This window comes from Dendrobium catenatum, unplaced genomic scaffold (assembly GCF_001605985.2).
Source record: "Dendrobium catenatum unplaced genomic scaffold, ASM160598v2 fragScaff_scaffold_333, whole genome shotgun sequence".
Lineage (NCBI taxonomy): Eukaryota > Viridiplantae > Streptophyta > Magnoliopsida > Asparagales > Orchidaceae > Dendrobium > Dendrobium catenatum.
Genome location: NW_021318795.1, coordinates 387,111 through 400,794, shown reverse-complemented (window position 1 = coordinate 400,794; position 13,684 = coordinate 387,111). Strand labels below are relative to the sequence as shown.

Here is a 13,684-nt window from a genome sequence, read left to right as displayed (position 1 = left end):
GTTTGTCGGTCCGACGCGAACATCGAGGTAAGAGAGTGGAGGGGATTTGCATTTTTTTATAATAATTATAATTAATAAAAAGTCATTATAATAAATTAAGATAATTAATTATAAATAACTTTAACTAATTATAAATAATTAATATTAATTAATATTTAATTTAAAAAAACTAATTAATCATAATTAATTAATATTAACTTTAATTAAGATTAATTATAATTAATTAAAATTAATTATAATTAATTTTAAAAAATTAATTATAATTATTATAAATAATTATAATTAATTTAATAATTTCAGTTAATTAAAATTAATTATAATTAATAATAATAATTTTTAAATTAAAACTAATTATAATTAATTAATAATTATTATTAATTTTGATTAAAATTAATATTGATTAATTTTAATCAAAACTACACATGCTCTCTTTCTCTCCCTTTCCTGCTCGGCGACTTCATTGGATTCGGCCGAAGCAAAGCGCATGAGAGGGAGAAAGTTACCTTCTCAGCTAGCGAGCTCTCGTCGTTGCTTCCGTTCGGGCTGGAAGGAACGCAGGAGGAGAAGGTAAATAGGGAAGGAAACTCACGGCTAGGGCAAGAGGAGTTCGGTACAGGTCAAATGAGTTGGAGGCTGCGGCTAGGGGAAGGAGATTGGGCTGGAGCAATGGAGAAAGGAGGGAGCTCGAGCAAAGGAGGTGCCGGCCATGTAGGGCTCTCTCTCTCTCTCTCTCTGTATGGACCGAACTGATCGGGCAAGGCTTACGGCCTTCTGGATCGGCACAGTGGAGATCGGAGGCGGCAGGAGAGAAGGGCGTCAGGGCTCTTAAGCTTGGCACAGTGGAGGAGTTCGGTCGTGAGGTTGGAGTCGGAACCTTGCTTGGGTCTTTCGCGTGGAGCAGCAGAGAGTGAGAGAGGAAGAAGTCGGAGGAGAGGAATGGAGGTCGTGGGATTTGCGAATGGGAGAGAGCCGAGCGTGAAAGAGCAGCGGGAAGAGTGGCTTTGGGTCGGTATTTAACGAAGATAATGGACTCTCGATGGAGGAGAGGTCGCAGAATTAGCGGAGTAAGCTACTGTTTCGGCGCCGAATTCAGCGGGATATCAGGAAGGCCTCGGCGGGATTTCTGCTGGCGTTCGTGGATCCGATAGGTATTATTTTGATAGATTTTTTTTTGTTCCTTCGATACAGAGGTTAACAATTGGTTTTATAAAAAATGGAAAGTGGACTTTAATATTTATGTAAAACTAATCACAAAGTTGCAACGCCCTTGCAGTCAAATTGGACAATATCAGTCCAAAGAACAATCGACACCCAAAATTGATGTGCGATGCCGCACAAGAATGTCCAATTGCAAAATAAATTTCACCATTGCTTTCCGAACGTCATTAATACCCAAGAACGACCATCAATCTATTCAATTAAGATCATCTGATGAAATCAGCACGCATCTCAAGGCAACACATGCAAATTGATAAAGTTGACGTGCGATGTCACCAAACAATGTCTGATCATAAAACAGATTTTGCTGTTGCATTCAGAACATCTTTAATACTAAAAATCACTGTTAATTTGTTTAATTAAAATTGCACGGCGAGATCGATACGGATCCTGAGGCAATGACACACCAATCTAGAAAATTGACGTGCAACATCACCTAAACGGTGTCCGATCACAAAATGGATTTCACCATTACGTCCGGAACGTCATCGATACACAATAATCACCATCAATGTGTTCAATTAGAATCGCTCGGCAAGATGACATTAATCTTGAGGAGACAACGTGCAAACTGAAAAAAATGATGCGCTACGCTACCTAAACAACGTTCGATCATAAAACAGGCTTCGCTTTTGCATTTGAAACATTATCATTACTCAAACATGCAGTCAATTTGAGCGTTTAAAGTCATGCAAAAAGATTGGCACGCATATCTAGATAAACTTAACTCAATCAGCTCAACTAGTTGACACCTCTAGACCCAATCAAAACTTTTTCAAAACATTCTTAAAAGATAAAGCGAGCAAGACATTGCGACCAACATAAAAAGGAGAGTGGGAGTCTGATAAACAAATTCAATGGGAAAGATTTGCTGAGGATGAAGTAGTCCTGCCCCAATCCCTACAAGTACCCCTATGGTTCTTATGAATAAGCTAATAATTAAATCAATTTCTCTGTTGGCCAAGTTAACGAGTATACCTGCTTTGGTAATTTTTATGAATATTATTTTAAAATCAACATTATCACATCATTATTTTCTTGGAAGGATGATCACACTGTTTAAAATTGTGCAATATGAGGTTTGCCTTGAAGCCTGCCTCAACACAATTCTAATTAAAAACATACCGAGGTTTACTCCTCGGGCATTTGTATATTGCATATATATATATATATATATATCCCAAATTAAAGCCAGAACAAACAACGCCTTCATGTACCCTCACGCCACAACAACTTCCTCTCGACTGTCTCGAACACCAACCCACCGCCTTGCCACAACCATCACCATCGTAGTAGCCATCAGGAATCATTTGATAGCAGCACACCATCACCATCACCTTTAAAATTTTTGAAGTATTATTCTAATCATTATATGAATGATAAATATTTATAAAAGAGGGAGATGACTTAAATAAATAAAGAAAAGCAAATTGGGAGATTTTGTACTATTTGACATAGGGAGGAGTACAATTTGTTATAACGACGACTCAGATAAAAATCCTCTTCTGTGATGACAATGCAGATAATTTCTTAATTGTTGACAACTAGTACAACCTTTTCTAGGAAATAAATATGGATGAACAGAGAACATAAAATAAAAAATTTAAGTCCATCTTGATATTTTATGACATTTTATGAAATTCTTATATTTTTTATTATTTTACTCTTATATTATTTGGATTTCAATTTTATTTGGCACAATTTTTCACTTACCATTTTACGTTTTGTGAAATTTTTTGCTTCATATAAATACTAATTTATTATTTCATAATTCATTAGAGAGTTAATAAATCATCATTTAACATATAATTTGGATATTATATAAAAGATCACTTTTAAACTTTATTTTCATTTTATATAATTTTAAGATTTTGAGGCTTACGCCTACACAAATGCATAATTTTAAACCTCGATCCAATGACTTGGGTAAATCCCTTATTTGGGCAAGTTGGTCAAGAAATTGCCATAGGAGGTAAACTAGATCAACTTGACACCCATGATGTGATTGTTTCAAACCATTTCTCTTTGAGCTTTCTAAGCAATTTAATTATTCATTGAACTATGAGTGCAATTTTAGGTTTTGTATGCAGGAAGACCCTGCAAATTTCACAGGCAAATTATTATGTGCGGACACCGAACGTCATCCAGAGACCAATCAGAATGCTTCACGTAACCCCCACTCGATATCGCAGCTCGGTACCGCGCTCGGTACTGCTAACATGGCGCATTTTGGTTGATCTCCAGACAGTGAACTACGTTCAGCGTCCGCATAGAATAATTTCTCCCAACAAACGGGACAAAAAAAAAAATTTTGCAAAGAGATTTGTATAGTTAAAATTCAATTATGATTTCTGATTAGAAGTCTAACACAACTAGATGTCCAAAGCTTCATCCTGCAGTTGGGTCTGGTCAATGGAAAAAAGGGGGAAGAATTCAACAACTTGCTTATAAATAGAAAACATAATTTAAAAAACAAAGATTTAAAGCTCATTCATTTTGAGCTGAAATACAAAACTATCATTTCTGAGGAAAAAGAAATTTTAGAATTTAAGATTAATTTTATTTTTAAAACTAAAATCAACAAAATCGACAAATTGTAATAAATTTATCATTTTTGGAACATATTTTATAACTTCCATAAACCAGAAAAGCTCTTTCACAAGAAAAATAATCTATTTTTTCATTGCATATAATTTTGAAGCGACAATGTCTTTCATCAATAATGATAATTTAGATATTCCAATGAAATACTTTTTTTTTTGGAACAGGGGTATCGGCCCGCTACCATGTCAGCTTGTGACGCGCTTGACGATGTCCACTAATCCTCTGCGAGTCTACCAGCAACCAACCCCAATGGTGCATGGCATGAAATTATAGTATGGTTTACTTGATAGTTGTGCGACTAAGACCCACGACAGTCTTGACAAAAATCGAAGGGCAATTTGACCAATAGAACAATTTCCGTAGAATCTCAACTCACAATATTAAAATAATTCAGATCAGGGAATAGTTTTACCACTTTTATTTCTTCGAGACCGCCATTCCTTGCTTGCAAGAATAAAAGCATAGGGTCTTGACTGCTTCAGTCCTGAAAGAAAGAATAAAATGTGTAAGTTAATCATATTTGTAAGAAAGAATGAAATTTTTGGTTGCAAAAGAGGGAAACCGAATTTTCACTTGTAAATAACGCAATTGCTTTGCGGGTCATTTATTTAAAGCATAACCAATCCTTTATTGTAAGAATTGAAAGAGAGATTGAATAAACATCAACTTAGACCATTGGAGAGGTTAACTTACATCCCTTTGTTTAAGGTAGGAGCTATAAAAAAGCCTAAAGCTAAATTAAATTGATAATGGCTCTGCTAGGGTTTCGGCTTTTTCATCCCAGCTGCCGCCTCTTCTTCGAGTTCGTCTGGTGAAAGATTTTTTTCATCTTTGCTCTTGGTTTCGTGTATGGCGGCTTCTCGTATACGCGATCCTGGTTTCCTGTGCGGAATAGCAGCTCCTATTTCGTTCAAGGATGCGGTTTCTGGTATTTCGTCATCCTCTTTTCCTGCTCTGAATTTTTCTTCCCATCGAGGCTTGCCGGCATTGTTTATTTCGGAGAATGAAATTAGGTCGCTTGCTAAGCCTTTTGAGTTCTCTTTGGTTGGGCGTTTTCCGGGGCGGAGACCCTCTGTTGATGCCATTCGGAAATTTTGTTTTAGTTTAAAGTTGATTGGAGAATTTTCAGTAACTGTGCTCAATAATCGGAATGTTTTGATAAAACTTGAGAATGATTTTGATTATTGCAGAATTTTCTCCCATAGATCCTATTTTGTTCAAAATTGTTATATGAAAGTGGTGAAATGGACTCACCATTTGGATGTTGAGTTGGATTCTCCTATTGTGCCGATTTGGATCTCTTTCCCTCTTCTTAGGCCCCATTTATTTACTCCTAGAATACTCTTTGGTTTAGGCTCTCTTTTCGGTCGACCCCTCAAATCCGACTTGGCGACGGCATCTGGGTCGCGGCCGTCGGTAGCTCGTATATTGGTTGAGTTGGATGTTACCAAGAAACATGAGTAGAAGATATGGGTTGGATATGTGGAATCTGGGTATATTCAGAATGTTATATTTGATGAAATTCCCAGTTTTTGTAATCATTGTAGTTCTCTAGGTCATTCTAAGGATGCTTGTCCAATTTTGCACCCGAATCGTATTGTATCTAAAACTGCGAAAAATTGTTGTGAAGCTCCGGTGTTGGAGGAACCTGTTGTTGTTGATGCTCAAAATGAAACTGTTATACTTGAGTCGAATGTGTTGGAGTCGGTTGTGCCTGTTATTGATTCTGATAGAGATCAGGCTTTTAAGCCAACGGTTGGTGTTTTGTTGGATAAATCTATGGAGGATACTGTACTGGTGGAAAATGAGGTTGCGGTTGAGGCGGAAATTTCATTGTCTCCTAATGCTGTGCCTTTTTTTCCTTCGTCTGTCGTAACTGATCATTTGGCGGTGAATGAGGGTATTTCGGTTGACATTCTGGAGCCGGATTACAATGGGAGGTTGGTTTCTAATGTTGTTTTGCAGGAGTCGGTTCCTTCCGAGGGAGATGGGCTGGTACTGAGGGTTGACGATGATTTTGCTGTTCGAAATCAGAGTAATGGTGATAGTTTGGTCTCGTTGGTAGGGGAAATAAATGCTAATATGGAAGTGCAGGGAATGTTGGTCAATTCTCAGAATTTGGTTACTGTGCCTGTGAAGCTAATGGAATCCCAAAATGTTTTGGGTAGTAAGTCTGAAATGGTTGTTGGGCTTCAAGGTGACTGGTTAATTAATTCTTCGGAGGAGAATTCGGGTTCTGAATCTGTTTCAGATTCTGATTATGAGTTGATGATGGTGCCGAATAGATCTTTGAGGGGAGATTTTCGTGGGAAACTTTGGAAACGTGGAGGTAAAAGAAGATGATTTGGTTTGATTTTCTTTATTTTTGCGGATTTTTCGGTGGGTTGTTGCAGGGCGATGATGTGGCTGGGGCTCCCCTCCTCGTTGATTTCCTTGTGGCAACCGTCGGTGCTTCGTTATCTTCTGGATGGTCCTTGCGAGGTCTCGAGGATGATGGCTGTTCTGGCTGATTGCTGAGCCCTTATTTGGATTGGTTTTATCCTTTTTTTGTTTTGGTTTTTAAGCTCATAGGTTTACTTCTTAATTGTTGTTAGTTTAGTGAGTTTCTGTTTTGTGTGACTTTGTAACCATCTTTTTATTAATGATATTTTCTGTTTAAAAAAAAAAAAGAAAAGGTAGGAGCTATAAAAACTTATCATAAAATACAATGTTGAGAATTACCATATGTATACGCCGGTACTGCAACAAATATAAAACAATCATGTAAGGTACAACACTTCGAACAAAAATTCAAATCACCATACATTCCAAGAAAAATACAAAGCAACATTTTGGTATTTTATTTCACTTAGATCCAAAATGTGATCCTTCTGTTTAAATAAGTTAAGGTATGGTTTGCCCTTACATACGATCATTTAGGCAAGATATATAAAGTAGAGAAATAATTGGGTCTAGTAAACCCACATGTACAAAGCATTGGATCAAGGAAGCATCTTAAGGGGTGTCATATTTATATCATATATTCATAAACTTAATAAGCATTGTAATGAAATTGGCATGAAATGTGTTTGCAATGAATTTTTTATAAAAAAGCGGATAAGCATCATATTTAAATTCAAAAATATACACAAATATCTTAAATGAAGACAAATGAGTTGTGTTAGATCATATATATTTGAATCTTATGGCAAATTTAGAGATTTTACGAAGCACTTATCATGATTTCTTGCAAACTATGAAAACATATATACTTGGTATGCGCTTATGTTTGAGTGTGCAGCAATAGTTTTCTTTGAACTTTTATTTTTAAAATAAATGGAATGTATGTTGCTAATTAGAATTGTTAAAAATGTTTTAGAATAGAATTGTTGTGTGTACTAAAATATGTGCATATTAGTGAATGCTTGCTTGCATACATATATAAACAACATATCCTTACTATCTATGTAATTGGACCAACTCAATTCTAAGTCAAAGTTCGACAAGTAAACGAGAGGAATAAATGATTAGTTGTGGAGGATATGTGAGGAACTCTAGGGTAAAAAACTGTATGTTTAGCTATCTTTAAGAAACTAAAGATACAAAGAATATGATAAAATGAAGGAAAAGAGTGGAAAAAGGGAACAAGGAGCTTTATAAATATTTATTTTGTTTACCCCATGTTGTATAAGGTATTAAACCTATTTTACACAAATTTGCCCAACTTCAATCAAAACTTTCAATCCAATCCTCTTCATGTAACATTAATTTGGCGCATCTTGTAATCTTTGTTTTGCTTGCCTAAACATCCTAATTCTACTTTTTATTAGCTTTTAATCAATAAATACTACTCAATCCAACATTAATCTATTTCTCAATCCATCATTCCTATATTTGCCAAGAAATCATCATAACATACTCATTTTAAAATTGCTCAACTAATATATTAATGACTTATGAGTAGCCAACTCTCAAATTCATTCAACATAACTAGTTTAATTGCAACAACAACAATAATCTTTAACCCACTACATGGGAGCTCATCTAATTGCATTGATAAAATATATATGTGATTTTTCATGATTTTCTCTCATCACATAGTAATCTTAACATATTAATTCATTTTAACTGATCTGCCTTAACTCTATATTTTCATCTATATCTGCATACTTATGAGGAATGTACTTCTGGAAATTGAAATCTCTTTGATACCATCACAACAAACTCAAAGAGAGGATCTGCGGCATTAAATGATTGATGAAGGATTAACGACCAAGAAGGAAGAGAAGAGGATGGGGGCAAAAAGAGGAGTCATTAATTAAGAAGGTATTAGTAGTAAGTTCACCATCAACAAGAAAAAATAATTCGGAATAGGAAGAAAATGAGAATGTGAGAGAGAGAGAGAGAGAGAGAATTGACAAAAATGGGTTAAAAATTTTATAATAAATTACATTTTAAATCTCCTCAAGTATTTATAATATATCCTATATTTGTTATATTAAATGACCCAATGCATAAATCGATGAGTTAAGAAAGATGTCAAGACCGATTAAATTCAACATTTGATGTAATAAGCTTAACAGATAAATTAATTTACAAGCTCCAATTTTATTATGCCCTAATCTTCACATATGAGCATCTTAATTTTTTAATGCTTGCAATATACCCTTATATTGTCTCAAAAAGGTATCTTTGCATCAAAAAATCACCTATATGATTCATCAATATAAATTTATGCATATTTATGATTATATCACTCCAATAAATTTTTCCAAGGCCATAGTGCATAAAAACCTCTTCTTCAAATGCATTTTCTTTCAACTCTCTAACTAATAAAAATGAAAAATGATCATGTTCTAGTGAGCTATAATGATCAAATAGGAATGATGCATCCCTTTAAAGGTTGAAATTTAGAAAGACTAAGAAATGCTCATTTTGAGAAATGTGTACAAAACAAGTGTGCCAAAATGCTCATTTAAAAGGGTAGTGCTAAAAAACAAGCAGGAAAGCATATGAATGATACTTTAGGTCAAAGGTCACATGAATAGATAATCCAAGAGAGCAAAAATTAAAGAATGATCTTCCATTAAAAAAATATACTTATGATGAGCTATGATGCACGGACACGGACACGGCGACACGGACACGACACGACACGGACATGGGACACGGCTTTTTTTGAAAATATAAGACACGGGTACGGCGCGGACACGGCAATACATACACACACACACACACACACACACACACACATATATATATATATATATATTAGAACTCTGATTCAACAAGAGAAAGATTTGTAATTGTGCAAAAAGAGATGAGATGAAAATACCTTCACTGCCAAAGAGAAATGAAAATGAGAATATTCGATGAATGGGTATTAAATGCAGACGTTGATTTGATGTTGTGGATATGAAATAAGAAATTTAGTTTAAATCTCGCCAAATATAAGAAATTATATTTTTAAAAAATATAAAATATTTAAGATATGCTTGTCGGACACGCGTGTCCAATTTGTTTTTAATATTTTTTTAATCGGACACGTTTTCTGCGTGTCCGACGTGTGTCGGAGGAGTGTCGGATGAGTGTCGTGTCGGACCGTGTCGGACACGGTGTCGGACACTGCACGCCTCTTTGAGGAGAAGTGTCGGTGCATCATAGATGATGAGTCAATTATATAATGGAGCTCATGGGATTATTCAATAAATCACTCACATGTTTTCTCATGAATGTCTTACCAAAGCATTGAGTTTTTTTATCCAGCATTGAACATATCACCAAGTCTTGTGATGAGCGAAGTCATGTACATCATTTTCCTTGGTCGTTGAATGTGTGAAGATCCCATCCCTTGATGTTGTTGATGGGCCAACAGGATTAAATAACGCAGCTGACAAACTAGGAAAAAAAATATCTCCTTTGCTCATGGAAAATTCAAAATTTACACGAAAAGCTATTGCATCTATATTAAATACCTGGTCAACCATTTAAGAGCCAATCATGTCTTGCATGCTAAAAAGGCCGTTACCATGCTGAAATGCCATGTTACTTCAGTTCAAAAATGAAACTTCCTGAACCTTATGTGGCCCAAACACGGGATGTTTTATAGAATCAAGGAATCACCCCCAATTCGAGAAATCAACCACCAACTTTTCCTGCTGTGATAGGTAGCAAGCAAACAAACTTATCTAGTTGTCCAAATCTGCAGACATATTCTAGCAAAAGAGAAACTACAACCTTAGATGGAGCAATGCTTTTCATGATAATTTTATCCAACAGTTGAACCGCTTCCATGATTTCACCTTTAATACAAAATCCTTGCAGAATAACAAAGTAACTAGCTACATTTACGGGTAGGCCTTTATTCTCCATCTGCAATACCACCTGTTTGGCTTCAGCTAACCTCATACTTCGACAATATGTTGCAAGCATATGCGAGTACAGAATAAAATCAGGTTCAATCTTACTTTCATGCATTTGAAGAATCAAATTATCTACATCATGGAACCTACCTAACCCACACATCGCACCTAAAAGAATACTATACGTAGAGACATCAAGCTCCACTCCTATCTGAATCATATCCTCAATCAAACTTGCCATATTCTCAAGGTCTCCAAGTCTACATAGTCCATCCAATAGTGTGTTATATGTAATCACATTTGGCTTTAAACTATGCTTCTTCATTCTGCATAACAATTCCTTAGCAGCTTTAACATTTCTTATTTTGCAGTATCCATCCATAAGGGTATTAAAAGTTATAAGATCAGGTTTGGAACCGTTGCTGATGATCTCCTGCAAAAGCTTCATAGCTTCCTCCATGTTTCCTGATTGGCAAAAACCACGGATCAATATATTATAAGCAACAATTTTATTTACAATTCCTTCATCTTCCATTTGGCGAAAGATGCAAACTGCATCGTCAAGGCACCCTTTTCTACAGAATCCATCAATCAAAGTACTGAATGTAAACTCATTAGGTTGTAATCCTTGTTCCTTCATCATATTAACAACCCTCTTTGCCTCGTCTATTCTTCCCTCTTTACAAAATGCTGTAATAATTCCTGTATAAGTAACCACATTTGGGCTAAGCCCACAACGTTGCATCTCATCGATCATTTCCAAGGCTTTGTCAAACTGCCCATCTGAAGCATGCCCATGAATCAGGGCAGAGTAAGTCCTCACACTTGGAAATAAACCATTTTCTAACATCTCATAAAAAAGAATTTGTGCTTCTGCAATTTTATTCTGTCTGCACAACCCACTTAAAAATCCAGTGCAAGTAACAACATTTGGCAGGAATCCAATTTTCTTCAACCTGGAATACAAGGCTTTAGCTGATTTCAGCTTTCCTTCACCACAAAGCCCAGCCAAAACGCAGTTGTAAGTAATGCTGCTAGGAGCTACATCAAGCATTAACATTTGATTAATCAACTGCAAGCCGATATCCGAATTCAAGGACTTGCAAACATAATCAATAAGTATAGAAAAAGTTCTACTATTCGGACACGGCCCATTTTTCTTGATTTGATCAAGAACTCCAAACGCATCAACAATCCTACCAATCCGACAAAACCCCTTTATCAGAGTATTGCATGAAACAATCGTCGGAGCGAAAGACCAAAGCGTTATTTCGTCGAACACCTTGCTTGCAAGATCCACGCGGCCGCACTCAGAGTAGCAATTGATCAAAATGTTGAAGGTGACAACATCAGGTGCCACGCCAGATCGTCGCATGAAGTTATAAAGAAAAATGGTGGAACCAAATCGCTTAAATTTGTTTAGGGAAGAGAGGACGAGATTGAATGAGAGGAGGGAGGGAGGGTTAGGGTCTTCTTCTGTGCATTGGCAGAGGAGAGAGAGTGCTTCATCGATCATACCGCATGATATGCAATATCGGAGACGGGCTTCAGTATCTGCCTGCGAAAGGCATATTGGTGAGTTGGGTGAACGGTGAGTCGTGCATGCGAGGTGGAAAGAAGCTCTAGGAGAGATAGAAAGGGCTCTTCTCCATTTTGCAAGCATCGGGTTTTTGAGGGAATATGTCGAGGAGAGTGTAGATGAGGCTTTTGAGTTTAGATGCGAAAGTTTCGGTCATTTGGACAGCTGAGATGACGGTGAGCTATCGAGTTTGGATTGTTAAAATTATATCGGTTCCCTACTCGACGCAACTTTCTTAGATCTAGGATTAATTTTTAAAAATAATACAGTAAATAATTTAATAGGTGAAAAGAAAACATAAAAAAATTATTTCGGTAAAGGAGATAATTCGTGTTAGCGACTAGCTGTTGAGCTGTCTTTCATCCAGGATGGCATGCCAGGTGTGCTTAGGGGGTGTCAAAAGTTGACCCGACCCAAAACCTAACCCGAACCCGACCTAGAAAAATTCGGGTTCGGGTCAACCCGTTTGTGAAATTGGTCGGGTTCGGATTTCTGACCCGTTTAAAAAATGGGTCGGGTTCGGGTTGACCCGACAACTCGAACTCAACCCGGATTGACCCATTTGGTCATCCCGCACGTGGGACAGAGGACGGGCATCGTGTCAGAGCCTCAGCTGCAGCCGTGCAGCGTGCCATCGCCCAGCCCATCGTCTGGTCACGTCAGCGTCAGGCATGGGGTCCGTCCGCCTTTCGAGTCAGGTCACGTCCGCTAGACCGCTGGTCCGCGTCAAGCCTTCAGCATGTCGCCGACTCGCCGCCCGCCATCGTCGATCCAGCTTGCAAAGCGCCAAAGCCTCGTGGCCTCACTCGAGTCCGCCAAGTCCGGCCCGCGTCATGCTCGAGCGACCGAGCTATTTTTTGCTGCCATCCACGTCTTGCCCGAGCGACCAAGCTACCGCTTTGTCCACTCCGCCAAACTCGGCGGACCCGCTCCGTTCGGACTGCTCCGCAGCTGTTCGCGGGTAAGGTCGGGTCAACCTGGTAACTCGCACGGGTCAAGTTCGGGTTGACAAACTTGACCCGTTTACGAAGCCGGGTTGGGTTAGGGTCAACCCGTTTACGGCCGGGTCACGTCGGGTTCGACCCGAACCCGACTCATTGACTCGAATTGACACATCTAGGTGTGCTGGTTGGGTTGGTCGGACTTATGTCAAGTGTGTTAGTCAGGGCACAACATGCCAGGTGTGCTAATCAGATTGCTTGGGATTACGTCAGGAGTGTTGGTCAGGCTGGTCGGACTAGCCAGGTGTGCCCTGGTTCTGTTCGGAGCAGGCTAAGGAGAAGTCGTTTACTTTCCGAACAACTAGCGCAGATGCAAGTCATTTTCTTTCTAAACGAATGCACACTGAAAAAGGAAAATAAATTAAACAATAAACTAAATTAGTCAATTATATTTTGGTAAAAATAATAAATTAGAATAATCTATTAAATTAGTAAATTATATTTTAGTAAAAGTAATAAATTAAATTAGTAAATTATTTTTTAGTAAATTAATAAATTAAATTTATATACTTTATATATATGCAAATTTATTTAAGATTTTTTTTTACAGTAAAATTTAAATATTTTTATAAAAAATGAAAATAAAAAGAAAATTTAAAAGATAAAAATAAATAGGTACATTAAATTTTTTGACATTTAAATTTTTAATAATCTAATTTATTAAAAATACAAAAAAAACAAAACTATCAGAAAAAAAGAAAAAGGTCAACACGTTAGTTGTGCTAACGACTGATTTTTTTTAATATTCATTTTATTTAACTATTTATTTTTCTCTTTTTCAGTTTTTTTTTTTAAATATGCTATATATCACAAGAAGAACACATACGTAAGCAAATGATATGTAATTAATGCATGAATATGTGAAATAATACATGTAACAAGATGACTAGGGCCTACATGCACTAAGAGAAGTAATTTTTCAAAGTTTTGAGCCAAATAAG

General features: G+C 36.8%; 1 protein-coding gene across 6 annotated transcripts; it reads right to left on the bottom strand.

Moving 5' to 3' along the window:
• Window positions 1–3,548: 3,548 nt before the first annotated feature.
• On the bottom strand, window positions 3,549–11,945 carry LOC110093598 (pentatricopeptide repeat-containing protein At5g39710). 6 transcript variants are annotated; one of them, XM_020818556.2, is made up of 3 exons: window positions 10,039–11,945; window positions 9,543–9,959; window positions 3,550–4,306 (listed from the first exon to the last, which is right to left on the bottom strand). In XM_020818556.2, the coding sequence occupies exons 1-2, from the start codon at window positions 11,824–11,826 to the stop codon at window positions 9,921–9,923; spliced, it is 1,827 nt and encodes a 608-aa protein (XP_020674215.1). In that variant the 5' UTR covers window positions 11,827–11,945; the 3' UTR covers window positions 3,550–4,306; window positions 9,543–9,920. The 6 variants fall into 6 exon arrangements, with proteins under 6 accessions (XP_020674198.1, XP_020674215.1, XP_028549451.1 ...); XM_028693618.1 differs by having other exon boundaries at window positions 9,543–9,651; window positions 9,777–11,944; XM_020818534.2 differs by having other exon boundaries at window positions 3,551–4,306; window positions 9,543–9,699; window positions 9,777–11,944.
• Between the last annotated feature and the right edge of the window lie 1,739 nt (window positions 11,946–13,684).

Bases quoted from the DNA above. Each gene is read 5' to 3' on its own strand.
- LOC110093598 (XM_020818539.2), bottom strand. From the start codon at position 11,826: ATGCTTGCAAAATGGAGAAGAGCCCTTTCTATCTCTCCTAGAGCTTCT.